The 25382-nt window shown below is 42.1% G+C and overlaps 1 protein-coding gene across 2 annotated transcripts in view; it reads right to left on the reverse strand.

Annotated features, from left to right (window-relative positions):
* The window catches only part of LOC129704748 (guanine nucleotide-binding protein G(i) subunit alpha-2), a 201870-nt gene that overhangs the window by 43739 nt on the left and 132749 nt on the right, over positions 1–25382 (reverse strand). For both annotated transcript variants that reach the window (XM_055648063.1, XM_055648064.1), the window contains exon 5: positions 9329–9457. In XM_055648063.1, the coding sequence (XP_055504038.1) occupies positions 9329–9457 (129 nt within the window). The remainder of the gene's footprint in view (positions 1–9328; positions 9458–25382) is intronic.

A 25382-nucleotide genomic window follows, 5' to 3' on the forward strand; every position in this document is an offset into this window, starting at 1 on the left:
CCAGCATCAGGGACCACAGTACCACACTGTGACCAACGATTACATTTCAAATCTCCAGGAACCAAGTCATGTCAGGCCAATAAATTCCACAACCATACCAGGTTTGCCATTTGCCTTTAATTCCTTTAGTATGTTCAAACAGTTCGACATAAGGTTATAAATGATGGGAGCAGAATTCAAGTCTATTCCGCCATTCAATCATGGCTGATGTATCTCTCCGAACTGCATTCTCCTGCCTTCTCCCCATCAACCCCGACACCCATACTAATCAAGAATATCTATCTCTGCCTTAAAAATATCCATTAACTTAGCCTCCGCAGCTTTCTGTGGCAAAGAATTCCACAAATTCAACACCCTCTGACGAAAGAAGTTCCTCCTCGTCTCCTTCTTAAAGGAACATCCTTTAATTCTGAGGCTCTGGCCTCTGGTCCTCCCACATTCCCCCAATTTCCCCCTAATTTTCACTTCAAAGTCCATCACAACATGGTATGCATCAATGCCCACTTATCAACTGTTCTGGTACACTAACAATGCATGTCAATGATTACATCAAAATATCCAGAGAGTGCAAATAGCAGTAATTGATCAGGCCAGACGGCAGTCAAGGTTACCACAGTCAATTGCTGCTACAGGTGAGGTTTAAGTTCAAGCTTTTACTGAAGATCTAAAAGCAATTCTTAATGCCAACAGGCTGGGGATGAACATTCTAAATAAGCTTGATCTGCTAGAGGAAATAAACCTGCCAAAAAGAACAGCAGAGTTTGTTGGAAAGCTCGCATACAACAATAAATAATGGCACCAAATTAAAACAATGAAAAGCGTGGTGCTAGACGAAAGTTGTACATTCTAGATCAGGATTCTAATTCAGCTTTGCAAAGTAAAATACGAAAGCTTCTGGAAATCTTAAAACAGCAATGCTGAAAATAGACAGTTGGCTGGGCAGCATCTCCAGAATTAGAAGCAGAATTTAATATTGCAAGGTGATGGTCCTTTCTCAGAACTTCAACCACAAAATATCAAACCAAAAAGTCTCGACGCAAAACATCGCCTATTTCTTCGTTCCATAGATGCTGCCTCACCCGCTGAGTTTCTCCAGCTTTTTATCTACCTTCAATTTTTCCAGCATCTGCAGTTCTTTCTTAAACAGACCAAAACATTAGATCTGTTCAAAATATTACGTCTGAATAACTTAGCGGGTCAGGCAGCATCTGTGGAGGGAATTGATAGACTATGTCTCAGGTTGGGACCCTTCTTATGACAAGAACCGAAACGTCGCCTATCCTTTCCCTCCACAGATGCTGTTTGACCCGCTGATTTACTCCAGCATTTTGGGTTTTGCTCAATTGCAGCATCTGCAGGTCCTTGTGTCTCCACGTTAGCTACAGATGCCATCTGGTTTACTCTGTTTTTCTAGCATTTTCTATTTAATTCCAAATTCCAAGTCCGCCATGTAATCATTCGTTTCATATTGCTTACTCCATTTATCTCACTACCTAGAACTGAAAAAAGGCAAACAATTCAGAACTGCAAACACTGCAAAATGTTACTGTGTAATTTCCTTGCAAAAATTGAGAATTTATTTTCAGAAACTATTCGAAAGGAAACGGTTATGGCCAAAGATGACTTTAGCGGAGTGCATCCGCTAAACACACCCACCATTGAATACTTGCCCTAATCTCAGTGCGCAGTATGAAAGCAGGCTCAGTTAGTTCAGATAGTGGACTGGCTGCACATTGATTAGAGTTCCCTTACATGTGTCCCTCATACGAGCAGAAACAAACGAAGCAGAGATCCATTATGGACATATGCCAAGGAGGCATGAGGGAAAACATAACGTTATCCAAACAAGATGAGGAAAACAGCTTGCACAGCATGGAAGTAGTTCATGCAATGCCATGATCAGGCCATTTTGGCACTTTAGCTGCTTGGAGAAGTCTACTAATCAACAATGTCAGATCCACATTGAATTACAGCTGAAGCAGTAAAATAGATGAGCAGAAAAATCATACAGCATTCAGCCATTATGCCAGAGCCAGACCTTTGAAAGAGCTATCCTACCCATTGTCCTTTCCTTAAGAAATGGAATTTTAAACATACCAATCTAATTCACAGAGATGTTGCCTCAATTGGAATTATGTGTGGAAATTGCCTACACCGAGTTTTCCCTGGCACAAAGGGGGCCAAGGGGTAACCTGACAGAAGTACCGGTATGTAAAATTATGAAAGGAATAATCTGAAAAGAAGGGTATCAAACTGAAATGTCTCCTATTCCTTACCACCACAGATGCTGCCTGACCCGCTGGTTTACCTCAGCATTTTGAGTCTATCTATAGATAGGATAAATGGCTAAAAGTGTTATCCCTTGGCAGGGTTATCAAAAATAGGTCATAGGTTTAAGGTGAGTTGTAAAGGGGATGTGAGGGGCAAGTTATTTAGTATCAGGAATTGATATCAGGAATATGCTGCCAGAGGAGGTGGATACTATTTCTCATTTTGGAAGCATTTAGACAGACACGTGGGATTAGTGTAGATGGGCAAAATGATCAGCATGGACTTGGTGTGCTAAAGGACCATTTCAGTACTATAAAATTCTACGGGGCATTCTAAAATCATCAGAAGTTCTGCAGATTATGCTGTAGTATCACTGAACTTTCCATGCATTCTAGATCATCATAATTCAGCATGAAATAAAAGTCCCTTCATTTCTAGTCTGGAAAATGTGCAGTCCCAGTGCTCCAGGTAGATCCCACTTAAATAAGTTTCAATTACCAAGAAAAATAGGCTTTTCACCCCTGGAAGGAATTCAGAGCAAATCCACAAGGTTAATGGGTTAGGGTGGTTGCATAACTGGATGATGGATCCAGTGACATTGATTCAAAACCTACAAGATAATCTGGGGATCTAAAATAAATTAAACAATTTGGAATAAAAGCTTTGATAAAAATTGATGATCAGGAAACTATTGATTTTTTTACATAAACTCATGCAATTTACCGAGGAGCTTTCAGGAAGGGAATCTGCTGCCTTTCCTCTCTGGTTTACGTCAGACTCCAGGATTATGTGGTCGACTAAACTGCCTTCTGGAACAGTCTGGCAAGCCACTCGTTGAGGCTGAGAATGGAACATTAAATAAAATTTGACGGAGAAGCCTACATTATAAGAAGGTTCATTATTTGGCCAGACGCCACACAATTCTTATTTAGAGTGAGCAATGTGTGAAATACACTCCTAAATTAAAATAGGAGCTGAAAGCCCTCTCCAGCAGAAGCCCGAGGAAACAGAAGACAAAAGAGACGGCAGATGCCAGATCCAGACTGAAAACAAAGCAATGGAAGAACTAACTGTTTAACAACATCTGTGGAGGCAAAAGGTGTAAGTCGACATTTTGGGTCAAGATGCCATCTCAGGATTGAGAGGAACATAAAAGGTTGGCAGTATGTAGAAGAATGAAGGGGGTGGGATAGAACTTTACTTTGCAGGACTTCATCTTGCACTAACGTTATTCCCTTTATCACATATCTGTACACTGTGCACGGTTCGATTGTAATCATGTATAGTCTTTCCACTGACCGGTTAGCACGCAAATTAAGCATTTCGCTTAACCTTGGTACACATGACAACAAACTAAACTAAACTAAGGTGGTAACATAGAAACATAGAAATTAGGTGCAGGAGTAGGCCATTCGGCCCTTCGAGCCTGCACCGCCATTCAATATGATCATGGCTGATCATCCAACTCAGTATCCCGTACCTGCCTTCTCTCCATACCCCCTGATCCCCTTAGCCACAAGGGCCACATCTAACTCCCTCTTAAATATAGCCAATGAACTGGCCTCAACTACCCTCTGTGGCAGAGAGTTCCAGAGATTCACCACTCTCTGCGTGAAAAAAGTTCTTCTCATCTCGGTTTTAAAGGATTTCCCCTTATCCTTAAGCTGTGACCCCTTGTCCTGGACTTCCCTAACATCGGGAACAATCTTCCTGCATCTAGCCTGTCCAACCCCTTAAGAATTTTGTAAGTTTCTATAAGAGAGAGTATAAACCAAGTCTATCCAGTCTTTCTTCATAAGACAGTCCTGACATCCCAGGAATCAGTCGGTAGGCGAGGGTATGATGAGCAGATGGAGCCAGGTGGGGAAGGGGATGAAAAGATTGAATAAAAGAAGAAAGCTAGGTGGACAGCTTTTATGGGAGGAGAGCACCGTGAATTACCTGATTGGAAAACTCAATGTTCATTGGGTTGTAAACTATCCAAGCAGAATCAGAGATGTTGTTCTTTCCAATTTGAGTTCAGCCTCTGTAGAAAGGCCGAAGACAGGCAGGTTGGTTGGGGGTGTGAAAGAGTTAAAAGGACATGAAACCAGATGTCGCAGAACACAGTGCACCACGTTATGTACACAGCACAGTGCTCCACAGAACGGTCACCTCGTCTATGCGCGGTTTTACTGATGTGCAGAAGGCCACATTTTGAGCACCAAATCCAGCAGACCATGTTGGAAGTGCAGGTGAAACTTTACCACACTTGGAACGGCTCAGATATCTGGGTGGTGGTGAGGGAGAAGGTAAAGGGACAAGCGTTATACCTCCAGCTGTTGCAACCTCTCCCGATATCTTAAGCCCACAAACCCATGTAACGTCCCGGTGAATCTCTCCTGCACGCTTTCCAACTTAGTGACATTCTTCCTGTCGCTGAGCACCCAGAACTACACACAGTAATCCAGGTGTGGGCTCACCAACCAGAGAAAGAAAGTAAGCAGACAAAGGGACAGGTTAAAGTTGTGAAGTGCATGTGTCAGAAACCTGAAGCAAAGAGGAGATTGCTGAAAATGGCCAGCAGATAATGTTTCTCTTGCCGCAGACAGTACCTTGAGTTAATCTTGCAGATAACTGTGCAGCAGAACTGGCTAGATCTGATATACAGGAAAAGGGAGTTTGCTGAAATTGGTGAATTTAATATTGACCCCTGAAGACTGCAGTGTCTAGACAGATAATGTAGTACTATTCCCCAAACCAACATCAGGTTGAGGAACAGTACCTTATCTTCTGTCCAAGCTCACTGTTGCCTTTAGAATGCAACGTCATATTTAGCAATTTCAGTTGCACTGGTACCTATGGTACATGTGCTTGTGAATACATTCCCAAGGGCATGTGCTCATCAGATCAGTGCAGCAAAAGGGACTTAATGCATTCTAGAGATGCATCACAGACAACTCTGCTGTGCCAGGAATACACATCCCTGCCCGACACACTTCTGTATATTGTTGAAAACCTCTGCTCTCCTCTGGCACTTTCTCGCCAATAAAATCCACTCCAAGTGTTTATGCAAGAAGGCTAATTGTGACGGGTGGTGTGTGTTACAGTTGCAACAGTGGAGAGGTAATGGAGTCACCACTAATAATGCATCAGTCCTAATTCCTAACCCAGTTCTTTAAACAAAATGCTATAAATTCTATATTAATCCACTGGAAATATTTACATGTAATCTGCAATTTAAGTCAGCCATTTGCTAAATTCTTCTGAATTTTACTCACATTTTTTTGAAAATCAAAATAGTGCTGATTTAAGAAAATACAATATTTAAAAAAAAACAGCATTAACAAGTGATGCACGGAAACTGTACCCGATTTAGTCAAATTGCTAATAGATAACTTGAAAATAACCCAAATATATACACACACTATTGGTCACTAATTTGGTCACTAATTTAAACCTCCTTTAAGCAATAAATGTCTCTTGTTATGGTTTGATTGAAAAGACACAACAATTGATAAATGATTTGGGCCAATCAAGCTACACTGGTGAATTGTTTTAAATGCCATGGTAATAGTTCTCAAGTTTCCTTTGTATACCACTTCAGAGTCCTTAATTATTCTGAAAACTGAAGACGACCCACAATGGCAATGCAAGTTTAGATGCTGGAAAATCAGTGGTGGACCAAGTTTAGATAGATCCTGCAATTACAATGAGTTGCCAGCGGGTAGTAAATGTATTGCATTATTTGCAGGACTTTACTAACTGCACAGTATTGGGAAGGACACTGGGCATTTTACCCCAGCTACTGGGCAAGGACATTACTTTGATAAAACTTCCCTCTTCTAAACATTGAGTCTCTTTTCTGCAGTGACATTTGATAATATACCCTTAGGACGAGAGATAGCACAATGGGCTAAGAGTTCGGCTGGCGACCGGAAGGTAGCCGGTTCAAATCCCGCTTGGAGTGCATACTGTCGTTGTGTCCTTGGGCAAGACACTTCACCCACCTTTGCCTGTAATGGAATGTTACGGCGGCAGGCGCGGGCACACCGCGACGCCCTGTGTCTCCCTTTCAAGGGAGATGCTAAAAATGCATTTCGTTGTCTCTGTACTGTACACTGACAATGACAATAAATTGAATCATTTCATTTCATTTTTTTTTTGAGCAATCAGCGATATTGCTTTCCCCTGGTTCAATTATATCAGGGGCCATTTTTGTGAAGCCATTCCCACAATTGAGCCCTACTTAAACATTTGACATTATCATACCATTATTATTGAAAGAGGCCTTTTGGTAATCACATCACAACACAATCACACTGCTGAACTCGGAGTCCCAACGATAGACTTCTCTGGTCCCTCCGTCCCCCTTTGTTTAATCATTCTGTATTTCCTGATTATTCTGTATCTTCTCTCTTTCTATTTTTTTCTTGTCTTTTCTCTTTATGTACAACTACTACGGTCTGACGCAAAACTGCATTTCGTTGTACTGATACTTGTATTTGTGCGATGACATTAAAGTTGAATTGAATTGAATTGAATTAATTGGATGGCAATACTCAAATAGAATAATTTGTTGCGAATACCGGTCCACCACCGATTTTCCAGAAACTGATGGTCCGGTGCCCACTTCAATCTGAATAAATTCATGAGAGCGCACCTGAAATCCCCCTGAAAGTCCCCACAAATGTGATGCCTAGGCCGGGTAAGGTGAGCGATCCTGACCTCATCGGAACTTCCGCACTGATCAGTGGGTCGAATCTGTCGCTTGCGGCCGGGACTCAGGAATTCTGGCCCGGCCAGAGCTGTACCCATAATTGACATCCGAGGCCGGGCTGCTCAACACCCAGCTTGAGATCTAACTATTTCTTTGGTTTACGTTTCATTCGCAAGAAGAAGACATCCGAGGCCGATTTTGCGGGCCGGTATCTCGGTCCATTAGCGGCTCAGGTGGACTGTTCTGATAATGTTGTACTCCTCTCGGAGGCTGTGACCTCTACTGGTCCGGCAAAATGGATAACTCAGAAAGCCTCAGGAACCAAGGGTGCTGGAAAATCAGTGTTGGACCTGTACCTATTTTCTGGATATCTCTGGATATAAAACAATAATCACCAACCTGATGAGATACAGGTTAACAAGACCAGATTTAATGTATGTTGCTTTTGAAAAGGGATAAACATAAATCTTCCAACATTTGAACATTTTGATATTTAAACAAATGAAGGGAACGCCTGTCCGCCTTGTCATACGTAAATACCTCCTGTGAACCCACCAGTATTCAGCTTTTACAGGATATTAAAAAAAATGAGGCAACTGACATGCCTCGGGGACAGAGGCGAGTCCGAAAACAAAGACACAATAGGGAAGATAAATATATGCAAGCGGTGAGATACTATAAAAGTTGATCCTGCCAAATTTCCTCAGGAATTTTTCATATTTCCATAAAAAGGACATCCAATCCAATTAATTACCACCCAGTATCCCAAGGTGGGAAGTTATCTTCTACATAGCAGCTATATAGGCCAATTCTGTTTTAGCAGATGATTTTCAAGCACATTAGCAAGCAGACAAGGCTAATACATTTCCTTCCCTGATGGACATTGGGTCGTTAGGATAATCTGATAGCAACCATCTACTTTTTTTTCCAATCCTTTAATCTACTGGATTAACTGTTTATCTGCTGTACTCAAAGAATCAATGCTTAGGTGAAAAGCAGCTTTGGCAAAGACCTACCAGTCAGTGGTTTCTCTTTCACCCCTTTCGGCACAAAATTGTCCCTGACCAAGGAAGATTTAGGAAGGCGTGAACATTAAAACAAACATTTTCCAACATAAATAGCTGTACAAAATGTTGAGCAAATAACTTAAGTTAAGCAATGACAAATGAACAATGATACTTTCCTAGAACCAATGACACGCTCCTTAGTAACCATTCAGATCTTGCTTCAAGGCAAGGCAAGGCAATGCAAGTTTATTTGTATAGCACCTTTCAACAACAATGTAATTCAAAGTGCTTTACATAAAACATTATAAGCATTGGAAAGAAACACATATGAAATGACATTTAGATGTAAAACGATTATTAGATTATTCAGATAAAATAATTACAAAATTAAAAGCAATCAAATAAAATATTTAAAATAGAATAAAACCAGGAATAGAAGTGACAGTGCAATACAGGTAATTAATAAATTGTATTGTTTACTGAAAGGCAGCGGCAAACAGAAAAGTCTTCAGTCTAGATTTAAAAGAGCTGAGAGTTGCAGCAGACCTGCAGTTTTCTGGGAGTTTGTTCCAGATATGTGGTGCATAAAAACTAAATGCTGCCTCTCCATGTTTAGTTCTGACTCTGGGAACACAGAGCAGACCTGTCCCAGACGATCTGAGAGGTCTGGGTGGTTCGTAGCTAAGCAGAAGATCCTAAATGTATTTTGGCCCTAAACCATTCAGTGCTTTGTAAACCAACAGTAGTATTTTGAAATCAATTCTTTGAAAGACAGGAAGCCAGTGTAAAGACCTCAGAACTGGAGTAATGTGATCTACTTTTTTGGTCTTAGTGAGGACTCGAGCAGCAGCGTTCTGAATTAACTGCAGCTGTCTGATCGACTTTTTAGGGAGACCTGTAAAGACACTGTTACAGTAGTCGAGCCTGCTGAAGCTAAATGCATGGACAGGTTTTTCCAAATCCTGCTGAGACGCAAGTCCTTTAATCCTTGATATATTCTTTAGGTGATAGTAGGCTGACTTTATGACTGTTTTTATGTGGCTGTTGAAGTTCAGGTCTGAGTCCATGACTACTCCTAAGTTTCTGGTTTGGTTTGTTGTTTTTAGCATTACCATTTGAAGCTGGGTGCTAAGTTTTAATCTTTCTTCCTTGGCTCCAAAAACAATTATTTCAGTTTTTTCTTTGTTTAATTGGAGAAAAGGCATGCAAGACCATGTATCTATCTTCAGGCATGCGAGACCATGTATCTATCTTAAATATATATAATTTATTGATTTGTGCAGAGTTCTTTTGTTGTTAATCTAATCAGAAACAAGAGCATTGGCGGCAAATTTAATAACGTGATTCTTACTTGAAATGTAGGTCCTTAAAAGTAAAGTGGGTCTCGACAATGCCTGTAGTTTTGACTCTTGTTCGCAATACATCTTGCTGGGTGGGGATGTAATCAGATCTTGCTATCCTTTCAAGATCATTCAGATAGCTGTAAGAGAAAAGCCACACGTTTAAGTTAATTATCCAGCGATCATGAGGCAGCATATAATAAAATAACACTCTCCATGTTTCAGAATAGGCTAATGCAAAAACAAGTTCAACAACATGATGTGTCACATGCAAGCTACAAATAACACCACTGTAGGATTGGTGGGTGGAAGAAGAGTAATTCTTCACAAGGGATTAGTCTCTTGGCATGACTGACCCACTCACTCTCCTCTCTGATAATTCCAGTGCTAGCTTCTCTAACATTGGAGGCCAGAAAGGATAATATGGCCTCAACCCATTGCTCAAGGAAGTGAGAAAGGCATGGAGTCTCAGGAAAAGTCTGTAGTCTAAATTTTCTATTACCTTCTACAAGTGTTGCTTCTCAAATACCCCGTTTCATAGCTGTCCATTGGGTTAGTGAAGTAAGTGTGTGAAACAGCATTAGCATATAGTGGAAGAGTGTCCATTTTCTAAACTGTAACATCCAGGCCAATAAGAAAAGGATTGAGCAAAGATGTGCATGCGTGTCTGTACGAGTGCATGAGTATACAACGAAATTTAAGATATAATTGAGGCTATTGCAGCCAGATTAGCCGAGTTAATTCCGACTCTTAAAATGGAAAACAAATCCAGCTAATTCCCACCCAATCAGCCCATATTTCGAGGGCAGTGATGAAATGTGTCATCGACGGTGCTTTGAAGCTGCACTTCCTCACCAATGACTGCTCAGTGACCAGTGCAGACTTGCAAGGACTAGTCAGCTCACAACATCATTGTAGTCTTGGTCCAAACATGTACCAAGCAACTGAGAACATGAGAAATAAGAGCAAGAGTTGACTAATTAACCTAAGTATTCATGAAGATCGAGGCCGTTATTGACACTACACCTAAATTATTGTGTAGAATTAGAACACAGGAGCAAGGAAGCTATTTAGATCATAACTGAAGCACTGTATGCCATAGTTCAGCAGATGAAAAGGCCCTTCGGCCCACAATGTCCATGCCAAACAAAATAGTTGCCTCCAGAATCACCTTTTTGAGGAAGTTAGTTATTTTTCAAACTAGCTCCAATAATGCCTGTATTATCATGATAACTTTACTTCAATACTGAATGGGCTGTGAAACGCTTTAGGATGTTTAGTTTAGAGATACAGCACGGAAACAGGTCCTACGGCTCACCGGGTCCGTGTCAACCAGCGATCCCTGCACATTAACACTATCCTACACCCACTTGTTTTACATTCTGGAGCACCGCTTCCTATACATTGCAATGGTACATAACTTCACAATCGTCTCCTCATCATTAATATAAGCTCCCCAGCACTATTTCCAGGAGTGTGAGAATTATTCCCAGTTCACTTGCTGCCAGGAGCAAGCTTAGCATCCAGCATTAAATTGCAAGCGTTGGCCCAACGTAGAACAGTGGCTTTTCACCTCAAGAGAATATCAAGCATGTACTAGTATCTAATCAGTGTTGTACACCAATGCAGATTAGTGTTGGCACACCAATGCAGTAATCTGCAGTGACATTGTGTGCTGCAAAGCTGGCAAGGCTTTGAAACTAATAAAATTGAACTGCAGATGCTTCTGTATACCAGAGAGAGAGAAAATGCTGGAGTAACTCAGCAGGTCAGGTAGCATCTCTGGAGAAATTGGGTAGGTAACTTTTCAGGTTGAGACCCTTCTTCAGACTATTCTTTTTCTCCAGAGATGCGGCCTGACCCATCAAGTTACTCCAACATTTGATGTCTATCCAGGGTTTTAAAACTGCTCATTAAACAGAGCAGATTCCTGCTAAAATACAGCATAATTCAAGTCCTTGCTCGGCAAGTAATCAGACCATGAAGCCAGACTGAGTTGGGTTGTGGAAGATCACTTCCCACTCCTCTTCAAAGTGCACACCAGGGTGGAGTGGACTCCGGCATCTAAACCGCAGGCTCCCTGACGAGTCAACAATTTCTTAAACAAATAATCACACTCACTTTCGCATAGGACACCCAGTCAGCTCTGAGACGCCACCCCCTAGTCTCGCCCCTCCCTCCCCCGCAAAAATTATAATAGGTCTCAGCACCGTGCTGACTGCTGCCGGGGGCCCATCACGGTTCACTGGCTGAAAAAGGAATCTCGCGGGACAGATTTCACTGATTGGGGAGTTCCGGACAGTTTACATTTACTGTAAACTGTTGAGGCACTGTGCCAGTAAAAGCGCTGTCCGGTTCCTACTGCTTTCATTCTGCCTCCTCGCCCAGCTCCACAACAGCGATACGTGCTGAAGAAAGTATTTTTTACAAATTTGGAACATGCCAAGTAAATGGCAGACCAACGATCGTAGGTGAAAGCGATCTCACTGTTTTCATTGCTCATTGTAAAAAAAAATCACATTCAGGATAGCCTGACAGGCACGAGGTGTACCGATGAGTCTCACGAGAATAGCACTAACTGGGACTCTGGGTTCATTGAGATTAACAGGCATCTCTCGCAGTGCACGACTGACCTCATCGTGGAGACTGGGCTACGTGCAGTTCCCCTTGCCTCGGAAGGAGCTGTAGCTTCATCACCATAGAAACGCCCAGAATGGGAAGAGAGAAATAAAACAAATCTACACAAGCCAACGATTAACCAAATCACTGACTTTGTAGCCTATTTCTCATCCTGTCGTTTAGATGAAAGACCCTTCCTTCATCTAAATTAGCCAGAAACTATCTGGAGCATTTTAACAAGTTTTGGTACTGCGTTTATATGAAGTATTTGATTATTCAGTCCGACAAGTTTTTAAAGAGATGCATCTTGTTTATATTCATACAGAAACAGGCAGCTAATTGTAAATGCAAAACATTCAAATTACATTGAAAAAATAGTAAACACTGTGTCTAATCTGATATATGGATCCATGTTTCTTTAAGACTGATTTTGTGCCACAGGCAAGGGCCATGTTTACATATTCCTCAAACAGTGTTGGTGATGAGAGACCCAGAACTACTACAAGTCCTGCTGAAGTTACTCCGACAGTTCCTGTGAGGCACAGCTTTAGGCAGGCCATACACCCCGTACCTGGGGAGGAGTGGTTTGGGTAGGAAGGGACGAGTTGATCAGGGAGTTAAGGAGGGAACGGTCTCTGCGGAAAGCAGAAAGGTGTGGAGACGGGAAGATATGGCCAGTTGTGGGATCCTTTTGGAGGTGGCAAAAATGTTGAAGGATTATATGTTGTATGCAACGGCTGATGGGGTGGAAGGTGAGGACAGGGGAACTCTGTCCTTGTTACGAGAGGGGGGAGGGGGAGTAAGAGCGGAACTGCAGGATATCGAGGAGACCCTAGTGAGAGCCTCATCTATAATGGAAAAGGGGAACCCCCATTCCCTAAAGAATGAGGACATCTTCAATTGGGAGTAGGTGATAGTCTTTACAAGAAGGGTGAGAAGTGCAGTCAAGATAGCTGTGGGAGGCAGTAGGTTTATGGTAGATGTCGGTCAATAGTATGTTTCCTGTGATGGAAACGGTGAGATCTAGAAACGGTAGGGAGATGTCGGAGATTTTCCAAGTGAAATTAGTGGTGAAGTGGATGAAATCTGAGTTCTGCATGGGTGCAGGACGTAGCACCAATGCAGTCGTCAATGTAGCGGAGGTAGAGTTTGGGGATAGGGTGTACGCCTGGAAACGCTCTCTCTGCTACATTGACGGCTGCATTGTTGCTACCTCCTGCACCCATGCAGAACTCACTGACTTCATCCACTTCACCACTAATTGCCATCCTGCACTCAAATTCACTTGAACCATCTCTGGCATCTCCCTACCTTTTCCATCACAGGAAACAGACTATTGACCGACATCCACTATAAACCTACTGACTCCCACAGTTATCTTGACTGCACTTTTTCACACCGTTCTTCTTGTAAATACTCTATCCCCTGCTCCCAATTCCTCCATCTATGCCGCATCTGCGACCAGGAATTGTTTTTCCATACCAGGGCATTGGAGATGTCCTCATACTTTAGGGAATGGGGGTTCCACTCTACCATTGTAGATGAGGCTCTCACTAAGGTCTCCTCGATATCCCGCAGCTCCGCTCTCACTCCCCCTCTCATAACAAGGACAGAGTCCCCCTTGTGCTCACCATCCATTAATGGAAAAAAGAGGAACAGCACCTCATATTTCGCTTGGGTAGTTTACACCCCAGCGGTATGAACGTTGATTCTCTAACTTCAGGTAGCCCATGCTCTCTCTCTCTCTCTCTTTCCCCTCCCCAGTCTTCCCACTAGTCCCATCGACTCCGCCCACTTTCTTTCTTTGTTCTAACCCCTCCCCTGACATCAGTCTGAAGAAGGGTCTCGACCTGAAACGTCGCCAATTCCTTCTCTCCATAGATGCTGCCTCACCCGCTGAGTTTCTGCAGCATTTTGTATCTACCTCTGCTTTGTACAAGATGGTGTCAAGCTTCAATAGTTGCTGGAGCTGGAGAGATGAGTTCCATTGTGTTTCTGACTGGTGCCCTGTAGATATACCTTGGATGTTAAGAGATACAGGCCCTATGGCCCACCAAGTCTGCACCGACTAGTTAACAACCCGTACACTAGCACGATCCTACACACTAGGGGCAACTTACAAATTTATCAAAACCAATCAACCCACAAACCTGTACGTCTTTGGTGTGTGGGAGGAAACCGAAGCACAGAGAGAAAACCCACGCAGACACAGGGAGAATGTACAAACTCCGTACAGACAGCACCTGCTATCAGGATCAAACACGGGTCCCTGGCGCTCTAAGACCGCATCTCTACCACTGTACTGCTGCCACCCATAGTAGATAGGCTTTAGGAATGTCAGGAGGTAAGAGTTACATGCTTTATGATATACAGCCCTCGACCTGTCTCTCGTAGCCATGCATTTATATGGCTAGTACAGTTGAATTTCTGATCAACGATGAGACGCAGAATACTGAGGGTACGGAACTTGAAGATAATGCCATTTAATAAAGGGTAGGTGGTTGTAGCTTACACTGCTCCATTATTCCCATCTAAATATAACCACACATCTACACATTAAATATCGGCTACTTCAATCTGCATTCCATTGCCGTCATCGTATCCAATTATATAACTTAGCTTTGTATTAATTGTAAATGTTGAAATTCTATCTGGTCTGCACTTGCAGATTAATATTATGCACAAAGAGCAGCAGTCCCAAAACTATCTTTGGGGATTGCAATGAGCACCTTATCCAAAGGAAACAAACATTCATCATAACTCTCTCCTTTGTCCCAATTTTGCATCTATGCTGCCATTTTCCATTCCATTTCCTTTCATTTTTAAAAAATGTTTATTATGAAGTCCATTCAAAGTATTTTAAATACAGAAACCACATTTTATAGTACATTATCTCCAATACCTCTCAAAAAACAAGTTTAACCAACACAGTTTGCTTCTAACAAATCTGTGCTTGTTAAATCCTTTTTCTTGGTCAGTAACTCTTCCTTTTGTGAATCTGGTCACATTATCAGTAACCTATTGTGGAGTGGGAGTATGCAGCTAGAATTCCTAACTTTACTTCATTGGCAACATAGGATGCATTCCATCTTAACTTTCCTTCAAGTCCTGACATGCTTTTATGCGCCTTTTTGTAAGGTGTTTGGCGATGCATGCCAGAACTGGCATTAATATGCATCCTATGGTCTTGTACATATTCAGCCAAGCCCTGAAGTCCCTTCATTGCTTCCACACGATGTAACTGTCCCGTGGTATCAACAGATAGCATTTCAGCCTCCAAACTGAAGCACATCATGTCCATCACAAGAAGATGCCTCCAATTTACTGGACCGAATGAGGCAGTTACCAATAGATCTTTCTGGCTGAAAGTTTCTGTTCAATATATGCATCTGTTTGTCAACCACAGCAACATCCAGCCAGAGGACAAAGGTGACAAAAGCCACCCAATAAAGGTCACAGTTTCTCCAGCATTAAACGCACAAAATTCAGCAACACAGCACCAAAACAGGTACTTCACCATTCCTTAACCGTGTCCTTCGCTATACCTTAATATTGGCCATGTCCCATTCGCCTGCATTTGGTCCAGAGCCCTCTAAACCCTTTTTATTTGAAGAAATAAACGAGAGAAACTCGACAAACTGGTTTGGATGAAATAAAAATACGAACCGACAAATCATGCAAAGATAAATACAACAACCAGCCGCAGAAAGGATTCAAATGAACCATCACAGGATGGTCAGCTCATGATGACGAGAGAAAATATACAGCAAGGAATTTGGAACAAGCAATGATTCTTGCCCAACTTCTTTGAAGGGAAAAAAAAATCTAGAAAGTGTACAGAAATGCTGGAGAAACTCAGCGGGTGAGTTTCTCCAGCATTTTTGTCTACCTTCGTTTTTCCAGCATCTGCAGTTCCTTCTTAAACAATAGAAAGCGTACAGGCTATTTTGTGCACGTAAGAAAACCATTACCAAAGTGCCATTTTGACATCTACCACGTCAAATGATTGGGACTGGAACGGCAGGAAAACAGCAAATGGAGAGTTAGTCGGGATAAATCATATTAAGAGTTAATGCAGAGTGATTGGAGACTGAAGGTGCTGTCTCACAGAGTTCAATTCTAAGTACATCACTGTTATGGAAATGTTCACAGAGGGAGCAAGTAGAAAGTAACTTCCTCAGTAGACAAAAATAAAATTATAAAGTGATACTGATAATCGCAGAATGGTTACTGGGCATAAGGAGACAACAGGGCCAAGCAAGTCCTTATTAGTTACTAAATCAGTTAGTATCACTCCCATACAATCTTTTTCAATTCACAGTTATCCCGTTTCCCTTTGAAAGATAAAACTGAATCTGCTTTAACAACAACCCAGCAGTGAATTGAAAACGGAACCATCAGCCCCCTCCTTCCCTGGCTTGACCTGCCCTTCATTCTCAGCAACTTCTCTGTCCACCAATCTCCTCTTGTTTCCTCACTACCACTCCCCTCTTCGCACCAAGTCCTGATGCAGGTTTCAACTTGAAATACTGGTCATTCTTTCCCCACAGATGCTGCTCAACCTCTCCCGAGTTCCTCCAGCAGATTGTTTGTTGTCTTTTCTCTTCCAATGAAATAAAGTTGACCTGAAACACAATCATTTCTCTCTCAAAATATGCTGCCTGACCTGCTGAGTGTTTCCAGTACTTCATATTTATTTCAGATTTCCAACACCTGTGGATTTTTGCCATTCTATTACTCAAACTTTCACTTCAATATGGTGTGACAAGAGGCACAGCCTACAGCCTTCATTCTGCACACAAAGGAAGGACCCAGGTGCATAAGGACGATGACCGCAGTGCTCCTTGGATGCACTGGACTGACATGTGTGCATTTTGATTGCTTTCTTTTTAATCCTAGGAGCTGGCAGCTGTTAAAGTGGGTAGCTTAACGTTTCCTGCTTCTTCACCTCCTGGAAAAGTGGATTGCAGAGATCAGCGAGTTAGGTTCCTGGGATGTCACTTCTGTCACAAATCGGAAAAGTCCAGTGTGCTAGGCATAAATTTGTTTGGAGAATGAACAAATTTAATGAGGCATTTTAAATGCATAGAGGGTACAAAATCACAAAAGGATGTTTCCCTGGCAAACAAATCGAGATCTAGAAGTCTCAGCTTCAAGATAAACAGGCATGAAGAATGCCCTCACACGGAAGATGGTGAATCTTTGGAATTCTCTGCAACACTGGGCAGAACAGTAGTAGAGTTGCTGCCTTACTGCGCCAGAGATCAAGGTTCCATCCAGACTACGGGTGCTGTCTGTACGGTGTTTGTATGTTCTCCAAGGTTTTCTCCGGATGTTCCGGTTACCTCCCTCACTTCAAAGGCGTACAGGTTGGCAGGTGAATTGGCTTCAGTAAAATGGTAAATTGTCCCTAGTGTGCACTCACTGGGTGATTGATGGTCGGAGCAGACTCAGTAGGTCGAAGGGACTGTACCCTCTAAAGTCAAATGGCAGGCACATTGCTAGGAAAGGGTTTGAGGTCAATGTAGGCCAAACACAGGCAAAGAGTTGCTAAGGTAGATGGGGCATCATGGTCGTTGTGGACCTGTTGGGCCAAGGACATCTGTGCTATATGACTAAGACAGGCTTCAGCGGATGTCCTCCATTGATTGCATTCAAAGCAAAGTACTTTAGGATATTAAAGGAATCAAGGATTATGGGAAGTAGGGCATCAAAATGGTGTTGAACCGATGATCATGGAGAAGCAGAGCAGACTCGCTGGGGTGAATGGCCTACTCCTGCTCCCATTTATGTTATTATGATTTGCACATTTTCTCTTGCATGCTAATTGCGTGGAATAATGAAGCTCAATTAACACTGATCTCATTACTTAAGAGAAATGATTACTAGTTCACTCCCTGCAGATTGAGTTAGTTTACTCACCCCAAGGCAGGAACAAATTCCATCACCTGCTGATCGAACAACTATTTATATTCAAGACAGACAGAAACCCCACCATCACTCGCAGGGAGAAGACAGCTCAATTTAATGTCTCAGGGAAAAATTATATCTGGAAATAAGTCACTCGAAGAAGGATTAATTATTTCCATTTATAAAGAACAACAGCATACGGCTGCACACACACACTAGCAATTTACAGTGGCCAATTAACCTATCAACCCACTTCATTAGGAAGTGGAAGGGATCAAGAGAACCTGGAAGAAACCCATGCAATCACAGGGAGGAGAAGCAAGCTCCACACCCAAAGTCATGATTGATCCCAGATTCCTGGCATTCTAGGGCAGTGGATCTCCGATCTGTGCCAGTGTGCTTCCATGATTGCCCCTGCACTTCAAAATCATTCTTGGTGCATTGGAAAAGATAACTAAAAGGCGCTGTACAAATGCAATGTCTTCTCTTGCAGTCCCTTCAGTAAAAGTGCTCTGAAATTGTCTTGTGGCTGCTTTCAAAGGGATCTGGAGGCATGTCTGAGAATAGTCCCGGATGCAATTTGCCACCTGATAAACAGATAACTATTGCGACCGGCCTTGGCATAACTCTCATCGAGTGCGGGTGGGCTTTTGCAGGCAGGCCCACTCTCAGGCCTCGCATTATTAAACCATTCCCAGCCCTGTGGGGAAAAATGACCTTAAAAGAAAAGTACACAGTTAATCGCAAATTAATTCCCTTGGGAGTACTTTGCCTCGAGTGCTGCGAAATTGGGCTTCAGTGAAATTAGGTCAGATTCCACAGCATTTTCAACCAGAACAAATTGAGACTGCTTTTATCTGAAGCACAGCTACACTGCAGCTAGAGGCCTCTTGTAGTACAGTTTGTCAGGGATTTTGGACGAGGCCAGTCATGATTGATCCCAGCATGAAACGGCACAACTCATCCATGCCAACTGAGATATTCCATCTAAGCTAGTCCTCTACGTTGGCCAATTCCTTCTGAACCTTTCCTATCCTTGCACCTACCAAACAATATTTAAATGTTGCTACTGTACTCAACACAACTACTTCCTCTGGCAGCTCTTTCCATATATCGACCACTTTTTGTGCAAAACAATTGCCTGACAGGTTCTTATTAAATCTTTCTCACCTCTACCTAAAGACTGTATTCACCATTATATAAGATCACCTCTCAGCCTCCTACACCCCAAGGAATATAGTTCTAGCATGCCAAAACTCTCCCAAAAGACCAGGCCTTTGAGCCCCAACAACCTTCTCGTAAATCTTCTGCGTACTCTTTCCAGCTTCATGGCACCTTTATTATAACAGGGTGACCAAAACTGAACACAATACTCCAAGTGCAGTCCAACACCTTGTACACCTGTAACATAATGTCTAAACTTACATACTACATTCCCTGATGAAGGCCTGTGCAAAGCCTTCATCACCACCCTATCTACCTACGACGACACTTTCAGGGAACTAAGTGCATGTACTCCTACATCTCTCTGCTCTATAACACCAGAGTCCTACCATTCACTACGAAGTTCTGCCCTGGTCTGACTTCACAAGTTGATTGGGCCACATTTGACGTATTGTTTGAAGCTCTGGTCGCTCCATTGCTGGGACGATGTGCAGGCTTTGGAGAGCGTGTTGAAGTCTACTAGAATGAAGCCTGGATTAGCGGATATTTGCTACAAGGAGAGTTGGACAAACTTGGATTGTTTTATCTGGAGAATCAAAGGTTCAGGGGAGCCCTGATAGAAGCATATAAAATGAGGGGCATACATATGGTAAACAGCCAGAGCCTTTTTCCCAGGATGGCAATGTCAAAAGACTAGAGGGCTCAGAGTCTTAAGAAGGGAGGGGCTGAGTGTAAAGGAGATATGCAAGGCAAATCTTTTTGGTTACACAGAGGACGTCGGATCCCTGGAGTGTGCTGCCGGATGTGGTGGAGGCGACAGATACGATAGTGGTGTTTAAGAGGCTTTCAGAAAGGCACATGGATCTGCAGGGAAAGAAAGGGATATGGTTCATGTGCCGACAGATGAGATCAGTTTATTTTGGCACTATGATCGGCACAGATGTTGTGGGCTGAAGGGCCAGTTGCTGCACTGCAATTTCTATGCATAACTTCCAAACAACCAGATTTCAAGGAACTAGCCGGAATTACCTATGACAGTTCTGGTTCATAAACAATATATGCACTGTTTTTTTTTGTTTTTTTAAAGTCCCTTGTTCCTTTCCTAAACCAAAAAGTTTAGTTTCATTAATATTTCCACATCTTCCATATCTTTATTTTGAATGCCCTTGAAGAGTTAATTTTTCTTGTGTATTGAAGACATTGCAGATTTAATCTTGCTCATTGATGACATCAAATAGCATAACAGTGTACCCTTTGTTGACTACTGTTTACGACCTAATGCATGAGATGCAATTTCTGGTGATTTAGTAAAACAGCGGGATCATAATCAACACGGCTTGTCCAATATGATGTGGTCCATTCCTTGAACGTCAAAGAAAGACCGTCTTGTACAACGGGCATCTTCTCCATCTCCAATTTTTTACCATGCCGTATTAAAAAGTTTGACATTTCCAATGAAAATGATACTCTAGTTTCACAACACTCAAGTCTTTATTAATAACCTCATCCACACAATGTACACAAACTTAGGCAAATCTGCTAAGCAACTCAGCATAGTATTAAATAAATACGACAAATAAGATGTGCATTTTTTTGGCTACATGTTTCACTACAATTTTCACTTCAATTTCTCGCATTTGAAATTCATTGAGATAGGTTTTCCAAACAAAGTGTTTTGTGCACACCACTTTTAGTTCAAGTAATCGTCCCTTCAAAATGCTTAAGTCGTTCTTAAAAGCATCGTTTCAGTGTTATGAACTAGCGCATGTGTAATCAGTCAGGGTGTATTATGAAGAACCTTTCATTAAATAAATTAGCCACAGTCATAATGAGGCAATTTCTGGCACTGCAACCTTGTAATTATAACAGCAAGCTTTAAAATGTCAAATCCCTTCATACACTGAAATCAACAGCAGCAAAAGTACAAGTTTAGAGCTGCCTGCTCACACAAGATAAACTCACCAGTCAAGATATATTACACTCACTCGCTAATTATTCTTGGGATCAGGAGGAACTTGTTGAGAAATGTCAGTCTCGGTGGGATTTTTCTTCCCCTTTCCTAAAGGTATTATTACTGCTCCACAGCACTGAAGGTAACAAAGTTTTTAACGAATTAAACAAAATAAGTACAGGTCATTACCGCTATTTGGGGAATGAAACAAGGTACTACAGATAAACACAAAAAGCTGGAGAGAAGGAATGGGTGATGTTTCAGGTTGCAACCCTTCTTCAGATTGATTTTTGGTCAATCAAAGCTTGCGAGAAAGGAGAAGCAGGACAAAGCAGATATAGGAGAGGTGTGGGGGGTTGATAGGTAGATGGTTGGACATAGGCCACAGATAAAAGCAGAAGGTGTGAGACAAACTGATGGAAGAGTTGCAGATTATAAACCCAGAGGAAGCAATGTAGATGGGTGGAAGGGGAGAAATTGGTTGAAGTCCGGGTGGAGCACAGGGAAGGGGAAGGGGTGGGGGAGAAATATGTTAGAGGTTACCTAAAAATTGGAGAATTCGATGTTGGTACCCAAGTATTTGAGATATGAAATAAAATTAATTCATGGAATTTGTGGAAAAAATAAACATGCAATATTTTAAATTCTTGATTCTTGATAGATTCACAGAAAACACAGCTCCACATTATAGAAAATTATGATGCAGACCGCATTTTCCTGAAACCCAGCTCCCCACCCCAGGAAGTGGGAGTTGACTATAAATATGTTCTCACCTTCCAAACTGGTTTCAGGAGTTCCAGCCCACACATTCAAAACAGCTTCTTCTCAATTAGTTCAATGAGTAAACTTTCATCGTGTTTATTTGATAGGATTGTAATCTTTAACTTTCCCTATTTTTAAAATTCTGCTGAGCAAATGTGCTTACAATCAGGAAAATGTTAAGTTTCTCTGATGGTGCAAATGAAAATTTTTTTTTTTTTTACTCATACAGATTGCCAGGCAAGCAAACATTCATGACCAACCTAAACAGTGCTGTGGACATATTAAAAATCACCACAAAATGTGAAATGGAGTCCCATGCAGTGCAGATGGTCGAATTCCATTCTTGAAGGATGCGGATGAAAATGTTTCAGTTTTGCAATTCTTCACCAAGGGATTATAAATCAACCTCGTGGGCATCAGTGCAATGAACAATATCAATCCTTACTCCAATTTGAGAGACTGTGTGCCAACCTCTTACCCTCGATGGATTAGTTGATTGATTGGCCTAACTTGTTTTTTGGAATTTAAACCACTGAAGGAAAAGGAAAATACTTAAGAAAATAATCTAGGATGCCGTGACAGGAATGTGGAAGGTTTTTCTTTAGTCAGAGGGTGGTGAATCTGAGGAATTCTTTGCCACAGCAGGCTGCGAAGGCCAGGTTAGTGGATATTTTTAAGGCAGAGATAGATAATTAGTACAGGTGTCAGAGGTTATGGGCAGAAGGCAGGAGAACACAGTTCAGTGGGAGAGGTAGATCGACAATGATTAAATGGCGGAGTACACTTAATGGGCCGAATGGTCTAATTTTACTCCTTTCACTTATGACATGACCTTATGGCCAATGAGTCTCTGTACTTACCATTTATTGTATGGAACAGTTTTATTAGGAAAGCCATTAGCTGCCTGGAATCCCTCCCAAAATGTATCTCCCAACACTGACGGAACTGGTAGATCCACTTCCTCACAGCACCAGAGACGTGGGTTGGATGCTGACCTTGGATGCTGTCTGTGTGGAGTATGCATGTTCACACTGCGACTACATGGGTTTCCTTGGGTGCTCTGTTTTCCTCCCATATATCAAAGACATGCAGGCTTATAGGTTAATTGGACTCTGTAAATTGGCCCTACTGTGTAGGAAGTGAATGAGAAAGTGGGATAACATAGAACTAGTGTGAACGGTGGTTGATGGTTGACATGCTCAGTGGGCCGAAGGGCCTGTTTTCATGTTATATCTTCCAATCCAATCAAATTTTCCACACAGTTTGGCAATATTCATTTCCATATGCATGCAATTTTGGTTTCAAACCTTCCCACTGACTTTACTGGAGAACCAATATTATACTTGAGTTTTGTAAGCACAATGGAGTTTGCCTTGGAAGAAAGATTTTAACAAGCATGTGGATGTCGTTGCATGTCCATAGAGATATCAGTAATAATTGTTTTAAATCAAAAATGTGAGATGAATCTATTTCTGCACGAGTGAAACAGGCTAGTAAAAGAATGGATCATTACAAAACCACATGTTCACAGGGAGAACAGACAAACTCAGTACAGACAGCACCCATAGTCAGGATTGAAGCCGGGTCTCTGGCGCTGTAAGTAAGGCAGCAACTCGACCACTGCATCATTGTGCTGCCACCCTTATAGAAAGTGCCAAGGATTTGTGTAGTGAGGAGCAATTCACTATATGCTCTATCGTCACAGTTGTGCGGCCACTCCAGTTATATCTCAAATCGATGACAGAAGTTGTGTGCTTCGGGGCCAATCAAGCAAGATCCAGGCTGATCAAGCATCAGCAATATATCTTTCCCCATGAAACAGACACGATGACTGATGATTGCACAAGGTTCAATTCCATTTGCCGCACTCAGATAAAGAAGCAGTTCTTGCCTGCAAGTGGCAAGGCACAAAGCATCGACACAAATGGCAAGTAACAAACAATTCATGACTTACTATACATCACAAAAATAACCAGCATAGTTGCTGAACGAGCATTAGCATTCAGGTGCTGTTGATCTTGCAACTTGGCTTTAGGTGCCGGCTGAATTCAAAGCATTTTTCTTCCCCAGTTTTTTCATTGCCTATTTTCTATGATCTTGAAATTATGCTGTGGGACGTGAACATCATTTTCTCAAACAGTCAGCAACTGCATTCACAGCACTGAGAGGCAACCATTGTGGTTGCAGCCACGAAAATAGCAGAGGGATTTTAGAAAAACATTCTGTGGCTATTATTCCATTAAATTATTTCTTCATGCATAATTTTGCAGGCCATGTAATTCTATGCAGCCTACTGACACAAACACTGCTCCCAGAATTTCCAGTAATGACCAGATTATTCACTGATTAAACTTGCAGAAATTACATCATAATTAGTTTTCTTTTGCGCAATTATCATCACTCAGCAATGTTACAGAGTGCACCGTGTTCCTGTATTACAATGCATCAAGTCTCCTCCCCTGTCTACTAAACAATCAGCATCTTACTAGTTTGCTTGGTTTGCCTCTTGTGAAATGAGATTTAAATTGAAAAGCTGGCCCTAAAATATTTGCTAAAATTGAAACCATAAGGCATAAACTGTGCGAATTAAAGAACTCGTGTTCAATCTGATTCGCGCTCTGATTAGCCTCTGTCAGCTAGGATGGGGAAATAGTGTTCCAATCAGACTCCCCACCAAGTACCGAATGTTTCAACTCAGCGCTCTTGTGATGTAGGATTAGAACAGGTTAGCATAGAAAGTAGGTGCAGGAGTAGGCCATTCGGCCCTTAGAGCCAGCACCGCCATTCAATATGATCATGGCTGATCATCCAGAATCAGTACCCTGTTCTTGCTTTTTCCCATTTCCCTTGATTCCATTAGCCCTAAGAGCTGTATCTAACTCTCTCTTGAATATATCCAGTGAATTGGCCTCCACTGCCTTCTGTGGCAGAGAATTCCACAGATTCACAACCCTCCAGGTTAAAACGTTTTTCCTCATCACAGTCCTAAGTGGCCTACCTCTTATTCTTAAACTGTGACCATTTGCCATTTGGAGGCCATTTGGCCCTTTGAACCAGCACCACCATTCATTGTGATCATGTCCCCTATCAATAACCCGTGCCTGCCTTATCCCAATATCCCTGGACTCCACAAGCCCCTAGAGCTCTATCTAACTCTCTCTTAAATCCATCCAGTGACTTGGCCTCCACTGCCCTCTGTGGCATGGAATTCCATAAATTCACAACTCTCTGGGTGAAAACGTTTTTTCTCACCTCAGTCTTAAATGAACTCCCCTTTATTCTAAGACTGTGGCCCCTGGTTCTGGACTCTCCCAACATTGGGAACATTTTTCCTGCATCTAGCTTGTCCAGTCCTTTTATAATTTTATATGTTTCTATAAGATATCCCCTCATCCTTCTAAACTCCAGTGAATACAAGCCTAGTCTTTTCAATCTTTCCTCATATGACAGTTCCGCCATCCCAGGGATCAATCTCGTGAACCTACGCTGCACTGCCTCAATCACAAGGATGTCCTTCCTCAAATTAGGAGACCAAAACTGTACACAATACTCCAGATGTGGTCTCACCAGAGCCCTATACAACTGCAGAAGAACCTCTATACTCCTATACTGAAATCCTCTTGTTATGAAGGCCAACATTCCATTTGCTTTCTTCACTG

This window comes from Leucoraja erinacea, chromosome 16 (assembly GCF_028641065.1).
Source record: "Leucoraja erinacea ecotype New England chromosome 16, Leri_hhj_1, whole genome shotgun sequence".
Classification (NCBI taxonomy): domain Eukaryota; kingdom Metazoa; phylum Chordata; class Chondrichthyes; order Rajiformes; family Rajidae; genus Leucoraja; species Leucoraja erinaceus.